The sequence below is a fragment of the Branchiostoma floridae genome, chromosome 10, assembly GCF_000003815.2.
Source record: "Branchiostoma floridae strain S238N-H82 chromosome 10, Bfl_VNyyK, whole genome shotgun sequence".
Taxonomy (NCBI): domain Eukaryota; kingdom Metazoa; phylum Chordata; class Leptocardii; order Amphioxiformes; family Branchiostomatidae; genus Branchiostoma; species Branchiostoma floridae.
Window position 1 is genome coordinate 13,880,983 of NC_049988.1, and position 22,298 is coordinate 13,903,280.

General features: G+C 40.3%; 4 protein-coding genes across 8 annotated transcripts in view; 2 read left to right on the forward strand and 2 right to left on the reverse strand.

Annotated features, from left to right (window-relative positions):
- The window catches only part of LOC118423794 (glucocorticoid-induced transcript 1 protein-like), a 73,147-nt gene extending 64,453 nt beyond the window's left edge, over positions 1 to 8,694 (forward strand). Inside the window, exons 5-11 of one of the 4 annotated variants that reach the window (XM_035832028.1) lie at positions 368 to 458; positions 1,049 to 1,190; positions 1,576 to 1,692; positions 2,384 to 2,588; positions 3,169 to 3,369; positions 3,800 to 3,910; positions 4,469 to 4,586. In XM_035832028.1, the coding sequence (XP_035687921.1) occupies positions 368 to 458; positions 1,049 to 1,190; positions 1,576 to 1,692; positions 2,384 to 2,588; positions 3,169 to 3,369; positions 3,800 to 3,910; positions 4,469 to 4,571 (970 nt within the window). In that variant the 3' untranslated portion in view covers positions 4,572 to 4,586. Of the gene's footprint in view, positions 1 to 367; positions 459 to 1,048; positions 1,191 to 1,575; positions 1,693 to 2,383; positions 2,589 to 3,168; positions 3,370 to 3,799; positions 3,911 to 4,468; positions 4,587 to 4,971 lie in introns of those variants that run through there. The other 3 variants (XM_035832027.1, XM_035832030.1, XM_035832029.1) reach the window with 3 other exon arrangements.
- A 2,773-nt stretch (positions 8,695 to 11,467) lies between these two features.
- Positions 11,468 to 18,340, reverse strand: LOC118423956. Of its 2 annotated transcripts, XM_035832287.1 has the most exons (4): positions 18,256 to 18,340; positions 17,815 to 17,957; positions 15,526 to 15,634; positions 11,468 to 12,200 (listed from the first exon to the last, which is right to left on the reverse strand). In XM_035832287.1, exons 2-4 carry the CDS (start codon positions 17,889 to 17,891, stop codon positions 11,835 to 11,837), a joined length of 552 nt encoding a protein of 183 aa, XP_035688180.1. In that variant the 5' UTR covers positions 17,892 to 17,957; positions 18,256 to 18,340; the 3' UTR covers positions 11,468 to 11,834. The 2 variants fall into 2 exon arrangements, with proteins under 2 accessions (XP_035688180.1, XP_035688179.1); XM_035832286.1 differs by lacking the exon at positions 18,256 to 18,340 and having other exon boundaries at positions 17,815 to 18,077.
- LOC118423957 (replication protein A 14 kDa subunit-like) lies at positions 18,274 to 20,983 on the forward strand. Its single transcript, XM_035832288.1, has 4 exons — positions 18,274 to 18,530; positions 18,893 to 18,967; positions 19,592 to 19,691; positions 19,994 to 20,983. The coding sequence occupies exons 1-4, from the start codon at positions 18,426 to 18,428 to the stop codon at positions 20,074 to 20,076; spliced, it is 363 nt and encodes a 120-aa protein (XP_035688181.1). The 5' UTR covers positions 18,274 to 18,425; the 3' UTR covers positions 20,077 to 20,983.
- A 1,215-nt stretch (positions 20,984 to 22,198) lies between these two features.
- Positions 22,199 to 22,298, reverse strand: part of LOC118424917 (GATOR complex protein MIOS-A-like) — a gene marked incomplete in the record, with an annotated part of 17,633 nt that continues 17,533 nt past the window's right edge. The window contains 1 exon segment of the mRNA XM_035833723.1: positions 22,199 to 22,298.

The window sequence follows — 22,298 nt, forward strand, 5'->3', positions numbered from 1 at the left end:
CTTGTTATTCTAAGAAAAGTGCGTCCAGATGACTCCTTGACGCATGCCTGGATAAAAGCCTGAAGTTCCCAGACGGAATAGCAGAGAAGTGAATTTATATAGTGTATAATAAACGCAGGAGCAAATTGCTATCCGGATGGTACCAAGGCTACACAGTGTCAGGGAGTGATTTTGGTTGGATTCAAGTTTTCCTCCCAACATTTTGTGACTACATGCTCAAAGAATGTCCAAGAACAAAGAAAATGACATGTTGTGACCTGAGATCACAATCTTTGAAGTAAACATGTCCTTTGAACTAGGAATGTTAAGATGACATTTTTTTTTTCAGACTTTGTAGATAACATTGAATCTTTTCCTGTTTTCGCAGACTAAGAAATAGCGTGGAGGGTTTGAACCAGGAAATCGAGCGAATGTTTATCACAACTAAAACCTCAGGGAACGAAGAAGAACGAACTCAGGTGAGAAGATTGAAATAAATGTTCAAGATGATTGAAATAAGTGTTCAGCTTGTTGTGTGAGGACATATACTTAGCACTTAGTAAGGCTAACCTCTATTGAAGTTTATCTGCCCACACCTTTCACAAAATAGTAAGGGCATGCTTTGGTGTGCGATGATGCAAACCATTCTGTCTGGAGTTTTTGATGCAGTACAAACCACCCAGACGGAGGCCTGGTGAACCTCCGTCTTTTATCAGTCAGCAAACGGGTATTTTACCCCGTCGTGTGTAAGCACGTATGACGATGATGATGATTTAAGAATTAAAAACAGTGTTTGAGAGATCCATAGTGGAGCAGCTCTAAGTGTGCATAGTTAAGATATAGATAAAGTGCATTATACTGGAACACATTGTATATGAAATTTCTTTCGACTCGTATATTTCAAGGATGGCAGATAGTGTAGATGATCTGGTGGGATTGTGTTGGTAGACATGACTAGATATCCCTCTCTTTTTTTTTTAATGTAAAATTATGAAATTTTCTATGATTTTTAAATGGTGTGACAATGAGAATGCATGCAACTAAACATCTGCATCTCTTTTTTTGTCAGACGGCAATTTCCATTCCTGTGCTGCAGGAACCCACACCCGACGGCCACCGGGCGCCGCTCCCCGGCCAGAGATCGACGCGCACGGTCGACACGCAGACACCGTACGAAAACGAGACGGAACTCATCAGCGGGGACAGTTCAGGTAAGTCCACACACTGCACAACAAAATTCTGTGTGTTTTCATTAAAAGAATGCCATCTAATCTATACACATGCTTTCCGGTGTATTTAAACAGAAGATTTCGTATCAGTTCTAAAGGAATTCTAGATCTTAGAGTTCATTTGCCCCTGCCTACGCTTCTGTGGTCAGTCTGCCTAGACTTCAAGTAAGAGCGCATGCATGTTTTTTTAGTTTTTTTTTAGAGTAAGTCTGCAGGATTTAAAAGTTTCTGAGAATAGCTTCCTCAAAGTCCTGTATTGCAGCCTATGTTAAGTTCCCTTTGTCATCTCAAGTAAATAAAGAGATAGTATTGTTGTTCTGTAGTGAATGGAGATGTAACAATGACACGCCCCCCTCTTTGCCCCCAGGTTCAGGCAGCCGTAGCCAGTCGGTGTCGCCGTCCTTTCCAGTCGAGCGGGACGGCTCACACCCTTCCTCCAGAGGGAGCTCCACAGAAAGTCCGGGAAACGAGGCAAAAGACAAAGGTACGTTCCCTTTATAAGTCTGTGTGTTTGTTCACATAACCTGTAAACCACAGAAGGTAGTCACACTGGAAAGGACCACAGAGCTTATTGATAACTTTGGTCTAGGTTCTTTGATGTCAGGGCCTGAAATACTAGGTGCATGCCCCAGGGCACCCAAATATTTTTGTAGGTGTACGTATGTAAAGATACCAAAGTATAGTTGTATACAGCATAATCTAATTGTTAGTAACACTGTAAGAAAGATAATGAAATGTCATTGTACAAAATTGTGAGCACTTCATCTTTTGTGGTGACCCATGTGGTGCATTTTACGTGGTGTGGTTGGGTGCAACAATGCACCTAATCCCAAAAGTAATTTTCGAGCCGGATGTGATTTAAGTATGGCTGTCCTCAAACACTCAGAACTTATTACAGAAGCTACCTCCAGAAAAATGTACCATCGTAAAATTACCACTCGTACATGTAGTAACATATCTGAGAATATCTGATAGTTTGAGAATTGATAAGATTATGACATGTATAACCTGCTGTACAACATTTATGCCCCACAGAGAACATACGCACGCCGTCACCGAAATAGGAAGTTTCACCCAAACCATGTCACATATCTGATAATATCTGAAAAATTGAGAATTGAAATGAGAAAACAAGCCATGTTTATTAAATGCTGTACTATATCTCTTCCCCACAGAGAACATACGCACGCCGTCACCAAAATACGAAGTTTCGCCGAAACCAACCAATAACATCCTGGTGACGGACATCGCTGCGGAGATGGGAAGCATGTCCCCGCTGCCAAAGTACGCCGCCTCGCCCAAGCCCAACAATAGTTACTCCTTTGCGCGGGAACCGCCAGACGGATGTGAGAAAGTCAGCGCTATCGACGAGTCAAAGAGGTATAGTAAGATACTGGAAGTGCTTCAACTGCAAAATTGAGTGTTCTAGCCAGCATGAATTTTTTTCTGTCCCCTGGGTTTTGAATGGAAGTCCTGTGGAGCTCCAGAGGCTGCTAAGGGGCTCCAGGAAAATTTGGACCCTCCGAAACGCTATTCCCTGCATTTTGAGGGGGAAATTTTGCTGGAAGAGTAGACTCAGCTTGGTTAAATGGCATCTGTGTTGAATTTCTGGAGATCTTTTGCAAAATTTCATTTGTTAAATATCTTTATAATATACATGCCAATCTTTGTCTATTGAACAGGACAAAATGGGCAAAATTTTTTTGTCCCCAGCTGCAAAATTCCGTCAAAGGACGGAAGGACGGATGCTGGCTAGAACCCTGATGAAATTGTTAGCTTTATTTGCTGTTTCTGTTCTCGCTTTTCTGCCCAGTTTCCATCCATCCTATGGAGTCTCATTGCACTTTTTGTAAAGTGTGTTTTTCTCAAGTTCTTTCTTTTGTTTGTAATCATGATGTGTTGTTTCTGTCCCATTCCTCTACCTGCTGCTCTCTCCTTTGTTGTGTCTCTTTGTTTTTAGCCCCAAACTGGTGCCAACCAGTTCCAGCAGGCCAGAACCAGTCCAAACTGGTCCCAAACTGGCTGCTGCTGACCCCAGCAGGTGTAAACCTGTCCAGACCAGTCCTATCCTGTCCCTGACACGTTCCATGAGCACCCCTGTGCTCTTCTCCTCGGATGTTACATGTATAAATATCACTCCACGTTCCCTATCCTCTATCAGGTACGGCATCTCTTGTACTTTCTTTCCTTTTTTTCGTTCTTGTTTAGTACTTCTTACAAATAGTAGATGGATTTTTTTTCTTTCCTTCCTGGCTTTAGGTTTGTTTGGTATCAGTACATATACTTTATAATAAGTATACCTTTTGTAAAACACATGCCTTCTGTCCCTTTGTCTGAAATTTAGACTCTTTCTTCTGTCCTTTTGTCTGAAATCTTTCCGTTTTTTCTTTTCACTTCCTTCTTCATTACTCCCTAGCCTTCAAATAGAAGGACTTTTTCTTCCTTTCCTGGGTGTAAATCCAGAAGAAAAGAGACAAGTTTGTTAGTAATTTTACATATACTTAGCTGAAGTATACCTTGTACAATGGTAGAACAGAATGATGTCTTCTGTTCTTTTGCTAGAAATTTATGTGCATTTTTTTTTACTACAGCAAAGTGCGGCTGCCCTTGGACCAATCTATGTTCTTTTGCCCAGACAAGAACAAGATCAACTTCATTCCATTTGGCTCGGCTAGCTCTGCCTTCTGTCCTATCCTTAACAGGTGAGAAATGCATCATTGCTACGGTTATCACCAAAGTACCTACCAGCAGCAATGGCCAAGTTGCATTTTGTAGTCGTGAGTTTGATTCCCGGCTGAGTCATACCAAAGACTTTAAAAATAGTACATGCTGCTTTCTCTGCTTAGCACTCAGCATTTGGGAAAGAGTATGGAAGTTGAACACACACCACTTACCAGTGGACTAGCCCCCTGCTGTATAGTGATTGCACAAAGTTGTGTGGCCCAGGGCAACTTAGATGGAGATGGGCTCTGCCCTATGCATGTGCCATCAGGCATGTGAAGGACTTTGACTTTACCTACCAGCACTGCAGTACAATATTGATTTATTGCATGGTTACAAATAAACGTGTATTGTTGAACTCATCTGTAGATTTAAATATTATCTAATTAACCGCCAAAAAGTGGTTGCAATGGCCAGGTGGTCCTTATGTAGAGCTGTCACTTGTACAGGTTTGACTGTATGCTGGTTTTCAATGCCACATTAGAATATAGAAACACCAAGACAGAGCCAAACTTGATGATTTATTTCATAAGTCCCAGCAAATACAAGGCTCTATTGCATTGGCCAGGTGGTGCTTATGTAAAGCTGTCAATTGTACAGGTTTGCCCGTATGCTGGTTTTCAATGCCACATTAGAATATAGAGCCTAACTTGATCTTTTATTTCCTAAGTCCCAGCAAATACAAGGCTCTATTGCATTGTCCAGGTGGTCTTTATGTAGAGCTGCCAATTGTACAGCTTTGCCTGTATGCTGGTTTTCAATGCCACATTAGAATATAGAGCCTAACTTGATCTTTTATTTCCTAGGTCCCAGCAAATACAAGGCTCTATTGCATTGGCCAGGTGGTCCTTATGTAAAGCTGTCAATTGTGCAGGTTTGCCCGTATGCTGGTTTAGAATATAGAGCCTTACTTGATATTTTTTTCCTAACTCCCAGCAAATACAAGGCTCTGTCGCCTCTCTGTATGCTGGTTTTCAATATCAATAGAATATACAAACACCAAGACAACGCCTAACATGATTTTTTATTTCCTAACTCCCAGCAAATACAAGGCTCTGTCGCCCGTCGGGTCGGAGATCGAGAGCCTGGCGGTGAAGTCGCCTGCCTCCCAGCCAACAGCACAGCCCACCAACGTGGACAGCACCTGTCTCTAGAGGGGGTGCCGCCACTGGGCAGAACAGCCGCCTGACCTCATCATCAGCCCTTCCTCCAACCTTTCGTTCTTGTTCATAGAACCACAGAAAACACGCTTTGACGTGCCGTTGTGTTCCGTTCTAGTCTTTGGATACTTGGTTAACTGTGGTTGACAACTGTACACAGTGTTCATCGATGGTGCTGTACCATATGAAGCAAACGCAACTTGTTTCTCATTAAAAAAAACGTTATACAACCACACCTATCACAGGTTTGAAATAACAGCCATGACATGCTGATGATGTCATCGTTGTCCATGTGGCTTATGACATCATCATTTCATGTCTAGAATCAAGATGTCAAAATAATAGATTCTTCAAAGCTGAACGACAGTCCATCAGGACTTGTGAGTCATGAAGACATAAAAACAATCATTTGATGATTCAGCACTGCATGGCAATGGCACCGGTTATTTTTGCCTGTCACATACAACCTTCCAAATGAAGAGCAAACCTTTTGTTACTTTTGGTTGCATCATGTTTTCAGTTTGCGCACAGCAGATAGCCATTCCATTGTACTTTCATTTCCATCACATGGAAAGTCTAACTCCACTGGGCTGTTCACACTCTGCAGAAGCAGAAGAAACACAGCTTGTTGCTCTTTAGGAGTGTTCTAACGAACGCTTTACAGCACTAGACATTCGTCTTGCACCCACCCTACCTGATTTAAAAGGACTGTGTCTATGACAACGAAATCAGGGTTCTCAAAATAGTTTGGAGAAAGCACAAGTGTTCGTAGCATACATGTGTTTGTGTATAGAAAACAATTTCTTTTCAGTGACTTAAAACAACCCCCACTATTGTAAAAGTTGGGCTAGTCCAGAATTGTTGACCTGTGACTTCACAGTCAGAGTTTGGGGGTGTATGATATGATGTTTACTGACAGGAAGATTTTATGTTCTGTAGGATACGTATAGTTGCTTGCCGTGCATGTAACATATTGCTTGTAAAAAATGCTGTTAGTATAGCTTGCCTATTGTGTTAAGCCTGGCAGTATAGCGAGGGTCTAACAGTTAGCACGTCAATAGTGCCTGCCGTAGGCAGAGGTTTAAGTTGGTATTCCTGGGTAGCACCCCCCTCCTTACAATGGATGGTTCCAGAACCAGACAGCATTGAACAAGGTCATGAATTGGAGAAAGAAATCTAGAGAGAAACCTGTCTAGGTTACAAGATATAAGGTTATAGAGATATGGATATATATATATATATTACAGTACAAATTGTCTGAGTGAGTCTGTTCATCCTGAGAAGGGGGTTTGTTGTGTACCCTGGGATGTTAGGTACAGAGGGAGAAGATATGTGTGTGTTAATGTTGGATGTATGAAGACTACTACACTGCCTAATCATTAGGAACACATGGCAGATGAGTGATAAGTCCAGGATGTAACAATGGGGACACATGTAAGTGTATGAAAAATGATTGTTGTGTTTTTGTGATAAGAGAAAACAAGAGGTATACATGTATGTATGTAAAAGTGTGAGGAGTTACAAGGTTTCTTTCCAGCATTGTATTATAGTACCTATGTGTACAATTTAAGAGAAAGGAATTGTTTTGCAAAAGGCACAAAGATCTTTGTGTTTGCTTTCAGACATTTTACCATTCCTGAAGTTGTTGTGGCAGCAGAAAAGGGCAACAACACTTTCATATGTACATGTTTTTGTATGTGTAGGTTGGATTGAATTTGGTTGTGTAATAGACTCTGAAACTGTAAGAGGAGTGGAAGTGAAATTCCTCATTTTTGAGTCAAGTTTAAGAAGGACATGTTGTCCTTTTGTGTACATCGTTATGGACTTATCACTGTCACTATGTATTTCCTTAGCTTACCATTGTGAAGTTCCAGATTGTGTATTTTTCTATATTTACTCAGTTGATATAAGCCAGTGTGTATGTTGCTGTGGATATGTTATGAATATTCATAGGTAGGTGTGGCAGTTGTCATGACAAGTTGCTATGGCAGCAAAACTTTACTTTAGAAAAAAAGAAAGAACCTTTTACAAACAGCAATTTACATGGATGTATAACTACTGTACCAATGTTTTTGTATGAAATAAGAAAAACGTGAATGCCAAGACAAAAAAAAAAGATTGTTGTGATTCCATGAGTGGAAATCTAGTTGTGTACCAGTAGTTGTGATAGACAGATGTCATTTACTGGGAAAACTACAAATGTTGTCAATGTATATTGTATTGTACTCGTTCTGGTTTCTATGGTAACCGATCGATTGATGGCTGAGAGTTGCCACCTTTCCTTGTGCGAAGAGAAGCCAAGACGGAGGAAATGTGGATTAAAAATGACTTTATCGTTACTTAACCATCCCACAAGTTGTTTGAAGTGTACTTAGGCCATTTTTACCCTGCTGACATCCCTGTACAGTGGATGGTACAGTCTTAACGTCACTGTTGGAAGAGTCCATTTTCTGTGAGAAGGGGTTCATAGGATGTTCCTGTAAGGATACCACTGTTATCAGCTAGAAGACAACTCTAGTTGTCGGTTGAGAAGTGGGTGATTTTGAACACATGCTCTACTACCGGTCGTAATTTTAACGGTTCAGTGATTTGTTTTTTTGAGAAGAGTGGACAAAAGTCTGTATCCTCTGAATGTACTTTTTCTACAGAGTGTAAATCGTGCAGAAAACTCAGGGCAATAGAGAAAAAACTTGCCAGGACTTCGGGCCTCATTTGCATACTTCCATAACGACTGAACAGGTACTGACTTAGCTAGCCAGTATTTCCAAGAGTACTTACATCTCTTTATATGCAGTGGCTTGCTATCATGAGGAAAACAGCCACAAGAAAACAAACTGCAGAAAGAATGACAAATCTGTCATCTACAAACTATAAGCTATACTTTGCACCAGCATATCTTAAAGTTGACTGTGATAAGATGAAAGTTAAGTGTGAGCTACATGCCAACTTTGAACTACATGTAATCAGGAAGTGTTTGCCATAGCATACTAAGGCTGCACTCTTTATATCTTATTTTCTATTTTGTCAGACAGTTGGATGACAAGACTATAGGGTCACTGTTCCAACAATGGTTTCCATGATTTGGGCCATCTGATGCAAAACAAGAAATGCTGGCAGAGATCCTGGCAAGTTTGCAATTTCAGGAACACAAAAGAGGGCTGGCTGATATGTGACTTTGGTCCAAGTAGTACTTTCTATTGAGAAAAACCAACAAGGTAGAGGCTACCAGTTATATGAGGAAAAGTTATTAAAAAAAAAACAGCAAATGTTTTGAGAAGTTTAGGACTGTTCCAAAGTCTATTTGATTGAAAGTTGAAGGACAGCAACAAAACTGTGTCATGGTTGCCTATCTTGTTCCCCCCTCTTGTAAAGTTGATAGTTCCATTCAGTATTGTTCTTGGATGGGCTTTGGAAGGCAACATTTTTGTGAGGGGGATGATGTGTGTTGACCACAGGTTAATGGCTGTTTATGATTTGTCAGACATTTTGGACCCTTCTACTTTACACATAGAAGTGGCCCAGAGAGGAAGGGATGTTCATAGGAAAACGAGCAGGGCAGCCAAAAATATGTGTATGAAGAAAATAAACAGTTTGAAGACATTTCAGATTCGTGCTGTTTTATGTGTATCTTGTCTAATCTTTTATCCATACATTTAACATCTCAGAACACAGTAATAATCTGCAACCCCCGTCCCCAATAGTAGCTAGGGTATAAAGTAGTGTGCCATGGTACTTGAAAAGACCGTAGTTATTCTTCTATGCACAAAAGCAAGGCGGAAACTGTTCTGATTGGTAGAGGAATACATCAGTTTTGAGATTGCAGAAGTTGGATTAAAATATTTCAAAAAGTATACGGCTGCACGAAAGTGTTTACATCATAGAGAAATTCCCCTTTTAGTTAGCCCAGCTGATCTCAAACTGCTGGTAGCTGAAGAAATTACAAAATGCAGGTAATTTTTGGCAGCCACGTGCTAGGGCAGAGCTTTAAAGTCCTGAGTTTGGAGTGATGCAGTGTTACATGTATTCTATCAGTGGGAAAGTGCCTCTTGTGGCAGGAGACTATGAGTGCAGTTTATAATTCAATGATTACTGGCACACTTCAGATATAGAATGTAGGGAGCATCATGTCTTACACACCACTAGACACATCCGCCCAAGATTTGTATGCAGAGAAAATTTAGGTTTTATTAATGCACATTGAAATATAAAAGTGCTTACTTAATTTGGGCATGTTTCATAAAAGAATACAAAGAGAATACTGATGTTGATCAGTCTATGTTGATCTCATTACCCTTAATTGTGTAGAAAAAATTGCCAACATCTACACATCTAGTCTCATTTCATAGCAATTGTGACATTGAAGAAAGAGAATCAAAGAACAGCATCTTTCTTGACAATAAAGCATGAGAAATAAGAATCTGAAATATCATTACTTTTGAATGTTACCCTGGATATCAGAGCCAATGGCCTGAAAAAAATGGTAACTGCCGCTACGTCTCCATCTCTGAAGTATGACTAAATAAATTTGTCAGTCGAATCACCCTGCAGGGTTTTATAGCCAAACAGGAATGTCGGAAATGTGATGCCATAAAACTGTTACTGCTTCGCAAGTATCAATTTTTCAGAGGCGGCTTTCACTTGCGCCCATCATGGCATGAATTGCTTTCTGCAATATCAAGTAAAGATATGTCTGACATGTTATGTACTTGTAGTGTAGAAAGTTGGGGTAAGCTAGCCTGGGTACCATCCAGGTAGTAGTTCGCTCCTATGTTTGCTTCTGCTACCCGTCTGGAGACCTGCACATTCAAACTGTTTGGTGGTGATGTCAGCTGATGAGTGAATTAAGCTATAAGGAATGGGTTCTAGAGCGCTCGTTCAAGCAGGCGTTCCAACGCCAAGTGGACCGAGGGTGTTTCGGGTGTTGAAACGCCTGTTTGAAGGAGCGCTTGAACCCATTCCTCACTTCACCCATGCGTAGCTAGAGACTAATCAGCGCCCTCATCCAAAATTTGGACGATTCCAGACGTTAGAGGTTTCCAGGATCCCAGACGGAACAGCACAGTAGCGACTATATAGTGTGTAATATATATGTTGGAGCGAACTACTATCTGGATGGTACCCAGGCTAATGTTAAACCTGGTCCCATCCCATTTCTTTACATTGATCAGTGCACAACACCCCCCCCCCTTCTTTACCATGACCTCGGCTTCAGAGGTCACACCACTGCCACATTTCATTTCATGCTTGTAGGAGAGAGATCCTTTTTACCAAATAAGGTGTCGGAGGTAATTTCATGCACCAGACATTTTTATGGCAGTTTCCCAGAGGAGGCTGTAAACCTGTAATGATTTGATGGAAGGGTGACATTTGTAGGGATATAGGGCCTAAATAGTGCTGTTATAGTATTATGTAAATCTATGGCATGGCATGCTGTTTGGAACAGAACCAAACTCTTCTGCATATGTACTCACTTACTACTCTCCAAGCAGAGGTTAGGCTCTGGCTGTTTTTGACGTTTTTTTGTCTCCCGGCCTAATACATCAAGATTTCAGTACGAAATAGAAAGCCCAATAAAAACACCTCAAAAAACAGCCAGAGCCTAACCTCTGCTTGGAGATTACCCACTTACTTTGTGACTGTGCAATAGAACATTGGGGATTAACTTCAGGAATTTCTTATAATCTAGATTTCAATTTGTCCATATTTACTAGTGATGGAAAACATCCCTATGTTGTACTTGTACCTCTACTAGTAGGTACTTGCTTTTCAGGCCATTCTTATTCAGATGACAACCATGGCCTTCAATAACACAGTAAAGATCCAACATCAAACTGCCAAATCACGATGCAGATGTTGTGGGGTTAAATCCTAACATTTTGCCATCTGCAATTTGTCCCATCGATCTGTCACAAACCGCCTTCCTAGGGGTGGCAGAAACAGGCAGCTATGAAAACGATTCAGCCTCCACAACATCTGTTTGGAGATGTCCCATTCACCTGTGAAACACTGTAACTGGGAAAGCGTTCCCAAATAGATATAGCAACATTGCCTCTAGGTCACAATGTCTCAGGATTGTGATTTTCACCCAAGCTGAGTACAGATTTGAATTCCTTGTTCAGGTATTGTGACATGCAGTTGGACTGAAAGTAATGGTGAATGCGCTACTAGGGGGCGACCGCCCCCACTGCCCCAACGGTGCCACTGCCAATGGGACCATATCATAGCATAGCATAGGACTGTTATAGGACAATCATGCATGACAACTCAAGGACAATCATGCATGCACATGTACAGAAACACAACACACAAAAATAGCAAAACACAACCACATTTCAAGATTAATAATTTGTTTTTCTTCATCTGCAATCAAAATCTCACAAATAGACAGTATATGTACAATATTGATACACATTTTTTTTCTATACATGTAAATTCAAAATCATTAAAATTTGAAGATATTACATTTTCAATCACAGTCAAGCTCCAGTTGAGATGGATCCCTGTTTATACAATATCAATGTACACCATGATTCTCAAAACTTTTGAAACTGTATTAACATCTTAAACAAAGGCAAAAAACAGTTTGTGCAAAGAGTTTGTATAGAAATACATCTATTACATACATTTGTACATATTCAGTGCATCTTCTGTCACTTTTTCAGGTTTGTGAAACAAATACTTTGCCACAAAAGTAGAAAATATGAAGATTTCACATCTTCAAAGATGTTTTGATTAATGTCATCAATTACTCAAAAGTCATAAGATCCTGAGTGTCTGCAGTCTGATCATTTCTGTTTGTATCAGTTTCCATGGACTCAGTTAGCGCGGCTTGTTTTCCACTGTTCCTCCTCTGTTCCCACTCCTCCAACAACCCAGCCTCCCGCAGTACCGACCGCTCCACGTGAAAGTCATAATTGTACCGGCTCAAGTCTAGTTTCCTGAGGGGAGGGACGTGTAACCGTGACGACTGCGATCCCGAGATGAGGGCGAGATGGCGCGAGAACGTGAAGGGAACGTCAGACAAGACACACTGGAGCGTGGCGGGAGTGTTGGTGTTGGCTGTGGGAGGGGGGTGGTTCACTGGTGGGGGGAGATGCTGTGGTGTGGCTACCTGGAAAATTATAGAGAAAATCTTCAGCACAACTACAAACAAATACATTGTGCACACTTGTTGGGTTAAAGTCAAGGTTCTCCCATCGTCTACTACGGATGAGCATCTCTTCCTCCTCGACCCCTCGTTAAAGTAAAAGGCATTATATGTATAAGGCAACAACAGTTTACATTCTTTGTTCAAGAACCATATAAAGTTCATGGATTGCTGTGTTGAATAAAATGCTCTGTTGTTGTTTGAGACATACCTGGGTAGAAGATTAGTATGTGCACATACATGTACATGTATGTAAGTAGAATAATGTATAGTTCAAGGAATGCAAATCCTTTTGTACACTTACATACACACTTCCACCATCTACAGTTAATTACAACACTCAGACATTCTGCATGTCATTATCATAACTACCCAATTTGCTGCCAATAAACATAAAGTCATAACATAAAACTAATGGGTCAGACGACCATGGATTAATCTACAACAATGTAAGATGCTAAAAGCCTCTTCTTGGCAATAAATATTTACTTCATAAAACACCTTTATAACTTAAATCACAAGACATCGTCTTTACTATGTCCAGTTACCATACTGGCAAGAGGTATAGCAGATTAAATCTAATGTTAATGTTAATTTGTCTCATTAACTTTGTCCACGGCCATAAGCATAATTAGAGATAAATACAATCTTACATTACAAAGTACCCCCCATGGTACTACTTCACTATGCTAAGGGATATTACCATTGTGAACACCGTAGGCAAGATTTAGGTTCCCCACAGTTTAAGTACCACATAAACGACAATAGAAACCTGCCCATTCCAGCATAATGGCGAGACTTTTCCCCAGAACAAAAGCATTTCAGCTTACAGCAGATGGGCGAGAGATGAAATAGTATCCAAATGGCCGGACTTGAGGCTGTTTGGTGGCAATAAACCCATCGAACGGGCGGAAATGGCTTCAGCGGTAATAGGAGGTGGGGAATTGAGTCGGACAGGAATGGGTGCTAAAAATCATACTGGAAACACCAATGTTTTGAAACGAATGCACTGCCCCGGCATAGCACGTTTGTTCAGAATAATAGCCACTAAAGCCAACACTGGCTGACACAAGTACTTAATTGACCTTTATGGTTGGTGGACTTTTAGAGCATTTCAGAGTGTGGATATTGGGTGGCAGTAAAGATTTTCATTATTGGTTAAAGTATTTTGTTTGCAAATCATTAATGAGTCAATCCAGTGACAAGATGGGAATGGCACTACCTGTGCAGCTGTTCGCAGACTCAGTTCAGAGAAATTTTATATTACAAACTCAGAGTTACCACTATAAATTAGATGTTTAAGTTTACTGGTACTAATTAGAGAAAATAGGATGCTATAAAGTGTTGCACCTTTACAGTACACAAAGAGAGTCATAAACTTTTGACGCAGTTGGGTGCCCAAAGATTATATCAGGAGGTTAATGGTGTATGGCACGGTTTTTCATCGATTTCTACACATAGAGGATTATTTTCTAAAGAAGATCAGTAACCACAAACAGGATTCTGGATAGACATGTCCTACATACATTTTGCCTTCATGAACAAAATACCATGTTAAAGATCTATTTGTTTGGATATTTGCCTATGTTTTTGTCATGTGACAGACCATTCTTAGATCTATAACGATTTTAAGGTATTTCGGTTGGCTAAATTTGCATTTTGACCTTCCACTGTTTTCTTATTAATAAATTAAGAAAGAATGGAGCCGTAACGAATGTTGATAGATGGGCATAAAAGAATTCTAAATCTGATTTTTTGGGGGCCAAATTGATGACGTCATCATTTTTATTGCCTCTAATATTATTTTTTTCAATGACAAAGTACAGCACTTTGGTACATACCACTGTAATGAAACTTCGTTTTTCGTTGCATAACGATGAAAGCTACAAACTCACGGTTGCGCAAATTGATATCTACTGATGATCTGTAGTAATTAGAAAATGTTTGTTTTCATCTAAGTAAAAAAAAATCAATTCTTAATAACTACAGATCGCTAGTAGATATCAGTTTGCGCAACATTGAGTTTGTAGCCTTCATCATTATGCACATGAAAAACATAGTTTTATTGCAGTGGTATGTACCAAGGTGCTGTATTTTGTCATAGAAAAAAATATATTAGGGGTAATAAAACCTGATGACGTCATTAATTTGGCCCCCAAAAAATCAGATTTAGAATTTTTTCATGCCCATCTATCAATATTCGTTACGGCTTAATTCTTTCTTAATTCATTAATGAGAGAACAATGGAAGGTCAAAATGGCAATTTAGCCAACCGAAATACCTTAAGGAAGGTTGAAAAAAATCTGTGCCACAAAACTGTGTGCAAGAATAACTCATTTCTTGTAACACAAACTAGACTGACTGACTAGGAGACAAACTTGTACTAGAATCTCAATTGATTCTTATTTATGCCAACCTGTAGAGTGCATTCCAAGTCACCATGAGGGTTTTTAGGCGATATTTATAATTAGTCTGAATTATTTTGAATAAAAGAATATCTGAGCCACAATAATTAGATTATTTTTGAAAAAATGACTGAGAAAGTACTCATATATTTGAATTCCTTTGAATATTTTAGAAACATTTTGAAAGTAGCTGTGCAAAAATATCTTTATTTAGAATGATTGTGAAACCTCTGTGTGATTATTTCACATTTACAAATATTTAGAAAAAATGGTCAACCTGGCCAAATGGTTAAATTAGTTTATTGCCCCCATAAAAGTAAGCCCTAAATATTGTTGTATCTGTATATTTTTAGATTTCACTGCTGGGTACTGGTGGATCCTTTGTGGAGGGCCATTGTTGCATGGCACCCAACCATACTTTGCATGAATGTGTGAATTGCTATCTTCCCAGCCCACTGAACCATTTACAAAAAATGGTAGAAAATGGTAAATAATGGTGGAATGCTGTTATCATTATTTAGAAACCATTAGAAGTATCCAATTCCACACGATGAATATTTCCAAAGTTTTACAGGGCCAGGAAAATATTTATAAAGTTGAAACAGTGTTACAAATATTTCTGAAGTATCAAATGTCCTAGGCATATAATTACAAAACTTTAAAATCAATTCTAAACAATGGCCACAAACATCCGCATGGTGTCTTGGAATGGACTCTATCTTCATCATTTACATAATATTTAGATATTTCTATCCATTTATAATCTATTGTTTTAAAGCAATTCTTAGCTGTCCTTTCAAACAATCAAAGCAGTAAAAGTTTAACTGTTCTATTAGTATTCCGGATAAACACACCTAACAGCAAAGTAATGTATTCATTGGTACCTGATGATATGCTGGTGGTGGAGCAGCGCCTCCTGGCTGTTCCTGACCATACTGCACAGTAGTTCTCTCAATAGCAGTTTCTCCCAGAAGCACAAATCCGTCTTCTTCCCTACATAATAGATTTACAGAAGCAAGCAATCTTAGATTTGTGACCAGTGCAGTCCCACAGATGAAAATAGCAATGAGAAAGTATGGCAATGCTTTGGAAATTGTTGAAACACACAGACAAACGCAAACACAACTACACTAAGAAACAGTACACACACAAACACACACACAGATCATGAGCTTTTGATAGTCAGATGTGTTAACAATAATAACACATATGTAACAGTGGGGTTCTAGCGCTGCCAAACTGACCACGCCAACAGCTCTTGAGCTTTTGGTGTTGTGGTTAGCACGTTGGATTTGTGATCCGGCTGCCCGGGTTCGGCGCGGGTTCGAATCCCGGGAGTCGGGGTGTTGTTTCTTTCTGTTCTTACTCGCCCCTCCGAATTTCTACAATGGTTCCCACACCGGGAATCGAACCCGGGCCTTGGCGGTGAGAGCGCCAAATCCTAACCACTAGAATTTCTACAATGGTTCCCACGCCGGCCCTGAGTAACAGGCTAGTATGTGCCACACAGGGATGTCGATCTCGGAGATTCGAGGACGAATCTTGAAAAGAAAAGGGGGAGTAGTGTAACAGTGGGGTTCTAGCGCTGCCAAACTGACCACGCCAACAGCTCTTGAGCTTTTGGTGTTGTGGTTAGCACGTTGGATTTGTGATCCGGCTGCCCGGGTTCGGCGCAGGTTCGAATCCCGGGAGTCGGGGTGTTGTTTCTTTCTGTTCTTACTCGCCCCTCCGAATTTCTACACATACATACATACACATACAAAGACAAGCCAAAAATCAATTAGCTCTTTTGCAGAATTCACCAAGCATGTGCAGGAGACAGGAGTTCTGGGTAATATGACAAACAGAGGCGGCGGCACCATTTTTTAGTTGTGGGGGCGAAATTTTTTCGTATCGAGGGCCGAAGGCCCGAGGCGTCGCGCCGGAGGCGTGACCCTTCTAGGGGGGTCCGGGGGCATGCACCCCCGGAAAAAAATTTAAAATCCAAACCCTCTGAAACGCTATTTCGTGCATTTTGAGGGGAAAATTTTGCTGCCAGACTAAGCTAACCTCAATGGCATTTCCATCAAAAATACACATAGTTTTAGCTTTTTATTGAGGGCGACACCCCCAACATATTTTCACCATTTCGAGCGGCGAAGGCATGAGCCGTTGCAAGGTAGGTTCTGGGAAATTTTTAAATCTAAACCCTCTGAAACGCCATTTCCTGCATTTTGAGGGACAGATTTTGCTGACAGACTAAGCTGAATTTAATGACACTTCTATAGTAGTGAAAACAGTTTTTGAGGGAGACGACCCACGCCTCAACATATTTTGCATGCACTACGTTGTCGTGAGCCCCGAAGGCGCAAGCCGTCGCAAAAGAGTTCTGGAGAAATTTTGAAATCAGGACACTTTAAATGCCATTTCCTGCATTTGAGGGGAACAATTTGCATGTAAACAAAGCTAAGTTTGATAATGAAATTTCTGCTAGTAAAAAGGGTCGTGGGGGACGACGCTCCGGCAACCCCACCATGTCCAGTGCCAAAAGCGTGAGTCCTCGCAGGGGAGGTCCTTTGAAATTTTGAAATCTGGACCCTCTGAAACGTCATTTCCTGCATTTTCAGGGGCAAATTTTGCCAGTAGACTAGCAAGATTTGATGAAATTTTCATCAGTGAAAATATACACAAGGGTTTCAGCTTGATTTCTGGGTGTTTCAGCTTATTTTATCGTGGGGGCGACGCCCCCACGACCTCTTTTTTGTGGGGGCGACGGCCCCCACTGCCCCCACGGTGCCGCCGCCAGTGACAAAGGTGAAGCCCCAGAATATAAACATTCCACCATTTTCCAGGCGCCATTACTTTCCGTACATTGTCACACAAGTCAAGGTCAAGACGAGACTTCTGAGGGGCCTTCACCTTTGACATTTTACTCAGGACTCTTGTCATCCACACATACAGGGTGAACTCTGTAAAAAAGCTTATACTTTGTTTTCAAACAAGGAAAACTTTGATGAGGAACACCAATTATACAAAATCATAGTTTGGCCTCGCATCATTACATGCACATGTAACATAATATCACCCTATTCATGTATGATATTTGATGTTGCAACGCTGATTTAGATCTTAAACCGAGATTTAAGAAAGGAAACAAAAGTCCTGAAAATGGTGATGAACCCATATCTCCTCACCTGTCCGGCTGACCCCCAATACTCCCACCCGGCTGTTGACCTCTCGACCCTCTCCGACCTCCGAACAGCGACAGCATCGTCTGGGAACCACAACCTCCCCGTGCGGGCCTACCGGGGAGTTTGTCTTCGAAGAGCGAGAAATACTGGGAAGACAGAGAACCCATCTTAAGTTGTTTTGAATGACTTATAGTCACACAAAAGTGAGTTTAGTGAGTGCGTGTTTAAAAATAGATTTGTGACTCAGTGTCAGGAAACTGCCTTAAATATTTGGTCAAAATTCTAAGCAGAATCGACTGTCACATCCAGTTTATGAAATTTTCCAATAGATAAGAGTACAGAGAATGAGTTTATGATGTTGTATACGCGAAGGAGTCCTAATAAAGATGACAAAATCGCGTTAAAATTCGTGCAAATCCTGAAAAAACACGTCAACAAACTTACCCAAGTCCGCCATGTTTGATGTCATAGGTCACCGCGCATGTCGACTAGCCCGAAAATTTACGCGCCATTTTTTGCTTCAGGAGAGAGAGAAGAATTTGCCCAGCACGAAACCAACTCCAAAACCGACTTGTTCCGTTACCTGTGAGATTTAATTTTTCTAAAGGTTCTTGATGACGATGGGGGACGCGTTTGAGCAGCCCAGGCCGCGGGTGAACGCCTCCATGCTGCCGCAGAACATCGGGAAGTTCGTCTGTCTGATGGGGGAGGTGATGGACGTGAGTAGGCTCGCCCCCCTCCCACACTTCTGTGGAACAGATTTGAGATTTTATGAGTGTCAATGTCTTAGCATTTGTATTTCAGGACGGAAATCATTAGTATAATTCATCCCTTTATCACTTGTTGCAAATTTGTTATGTTCTATGTTATGTACATTCCTGTGTTCCTGTCCTGTAGTTGAACTCAATTCTTCCAGAAAAAGTTGTTTTCGCCGTCGTTAAGAAAAATCTGTAGAATTTGTTCACCTTTCCGAGAATGTATGCGCAGTGACAAGAATCACGGGTAATACAATATAGGGGTTGCATGGACTAACGGCAACTTGTTTGATATAGGTATATAATGTGCCATGTTGTCCCCTCAGGTGGATCAGAACGGTCTGATGTTCGCAGTAAAGACAAGTGATGGACAGCGGGTACAGATCAACCTACCAGAGCCGGTAAGGGTCATTTCTGTTTGTTAGTTGGCTGGTATGGAAACTGGTCGTACCTTTTAGTTTAGTGCAATACAAGCTATGTGAGACCAGCTGATTGGTTTGATACACAAAAACAGGTATCCCTAGCCTGGGTACATCCGGATAGTAGTTTGCTCCTATGTTTGCTTCTGCAATCTGTCTGGAGACCTATGCATTCAAACCTTTTGGTGGTGATATCAGTTTATGAGGAAAGTATAGAACGGGTTCTAGAGCACTTCTTCGATGACGACAGGCCTCCCACGAGCAGACAGAGGACGTTTCGGATGTTGGAACGCCTGTTCAAGCAAGCTATTGAACCTTTTCCTTTATTTGCTGATGTGCAGGGACCAATCAGCGCCCTCCTACAGTACACGTACATAAGTGTATAATAAACATCTGAGCAAACTACTATCCAGATGGTACCTAAGCAGCGAGAGAAGTACACAGGAGAAAGAAGCATGTGGTGAGAGAGAAAAGACAGCACATGTGACCATTATCCGACGAACCAAGCGGATTACAGAGACAACAACAACAACAGGCTAGGGTACCCCTACTCTAATAGAGATGATATGTCTGTACTTGTATCATTGTCTGCTCCCTTTGTTCCAGCTAGAGGAGATGGTGGCAGGTACCATTGAGATCGTGGGGGAGGTGGCTAACAACTGTCAAATCAACTGTCAGAGTTACATCCTGTTTGGGCAAGATTTCGGTTAGTTCATTATGTTTGTTTGTTTGTTTCTGCGAACATTTGTTTATTCATGAGCAGCTCAAATTGGCCTGCAGACCACTTTTCATGGAGGTCATGAGGTAAGAGTCAGATAAAACATAACAGAAATATAGATTACATCATTTAAGTCCAAATCAATCTATCAACATGAACATGGTACATACTGTAGATCAAAAAAGCTACATGTAGTTCATATCCATTTGTTTTTGTCATGCTATTACTTGGATTAAAAGTGTAGTGATGCAAAGGATCATCATTAACACAATGATATCTCTTTGTTTCAGACATGAACCTGTACGATGAAGCCATCAAGCTGGCGGTGGAGCACAGCAAATTCTATCCCCTAGCAGACAGTAGTACCTTCTAGGTAACTAACACAACAGTCATTTGGACCATTGTAAACCATACACTAAGTGTAAGAACAAAATATTGAATTTGCCTGTATACTGAAAAGATGGAAGTCTGCAATTTTGATAGATTGGACTAAAATTCTAATCATTTATGGTAATAATGATGAAAGGGAGGGGTTTTTTTTGGAGGGAGTGTACTTTAAGAAACACAAAGTGTTCATAATACAGTATGTATACTAAATATGTAGAAATGTTTTCATGAAGTCAATCTGTAATACTCTGTGTATAAAATGTGCAGAAATGTTTTCATTAAGTTACCATAGGAAGGCATCTGTATATTAGCTGGACAGATCATGCAAAGAGCATGCTTTGCAGTCTTATTAATTACATTTCGAATTTGATTCAAAGTGTAAGATGTGCATTTGTACATGTAAGTCACAATGCTTACGATGACAAGTCTTTTAAGTCTGAAAAAAATAAAACCAAAGACATGTCATGGACTTAAAGCAGTTTTATTGCTCAATTATTTCTGTACACTATATTCTATTCAACTGATTTTACAAAATAGCTCTTTATGTTTATGTTCTTGTAACTTCAGAGACCTATGGTCTTCCACAGTATATATTATACATACCTTACCATTCACATAGTACTTAGTTGGTTGGTCTTTATTTCATGGTTGTTCATGTCTATTTTATAACAGCACAGGAATTCATACATTTACCAGTGTAAAAGGTTTCAGTTACTGCTTGTGCTACAGTCTAACATTTTGTCACTGTATTATGTTACTATATTTAACATAACTAATGACATGCAGCAAGACAGCAAAGTCCTAGAAGTGGTCATATTACTTCTTCCAATATTGTATTGCTGACTACATTGATGCTTTTCTGAATATAAATATTATAGTTGGGCCAATTTGAATCACTTTGCTTGAGTCATATTTCATTCTAATAATATTGAATTGCAACACCAACAAAACTAATATGTTTTACCAGTCATGTGTCTGCAACAATTCACTCTTACCACTTATTTCGGCATGTAACTTCTCAAACCGCTGCATAGTAGTACTTCTTGCCATGTAAAACCATGACATCTTACCAACATTGTATGGGACATTCACAATACTTGAGAGTAAGGCCATATTGATTTGGCAATATGGATGACATATGTACAAAAATCAAAGAAAAAGCATTCCACTGTGAATGATATAAAGCGGCTGTAAAATGAGAAAATATTGAAAAACAGATACTCATGTGATAATTTCATGCCAAAGTAAATTTCAAAGTCAAAGAAGAAGAGGTGAAAGAACTGAATGAAAATCTCTTGCTCGATACTCTTGTGTGGTTTTGTAATTTGTTCAACCTTCCAGCTGACCACTAAGATTTCATACTGAAGGCAACTTTATCTTTGGCCAAACTTTTAAGTTATTCACACAGGAGCATTGGGGTTCCTAGAGTATATGTCATATGTCTTGCAGTAGATTCTGTGCAAACTATATGAGGCTTCCACCAGACTTCTGTATTGGCTACATATGAAAAAATAATCTGAACAAGACATCTCACTGGCCTTTTAGAATGGTAAAATTAAGACTGATATCCTCTAGACTTGGCAGTAGGCCCTAAGTAGAAATGGTTGGGTAAACAAATACTGCTGATACATCCGAAAATAATTTCATCAGGTTGGTAGATCATAGGATATAGGAGTTTTCTTTTACACCACCAGTTGATCTCACCTTCCTGACATTTCGATGTCTGTCAGACATCTTCCTCAGAGCTTCTCACTCACTCTCCGGTTCTGCTTCTCGCCACTATATGTAGCCGATGCTGATACATGAATTTAGATTTTGACAAGCCTGACAAAAGGTTTCCTAGTTTTTCATTTGGTACAACGTTTACTATAGCTGCACATTGAAACTTGGCAATGGTAAGACTTGGACACACATACATGGAAGGCCAGCTCTCCTTGTCACATTATCATGTCTACATTTTTTTTACAAAAGTTAGTAGCTACATGCTGGGCTCGAAATACCAACTTCATATGTAGATGAGTGCAGGAATTTCTTCTGTCTACCTGCACCAGTCTAGGTAAATACCTTGTTTTCTACACATGTATACTAGTCTATCATCCGTGATATACTAAATGAAAAGTTTAAATGTTAGATGGTTACATCTCTGCACTATATAGGTCATTTTGCATGTTGGGGCCCGGTCACATTCATTGTACGCTCACAAACTGG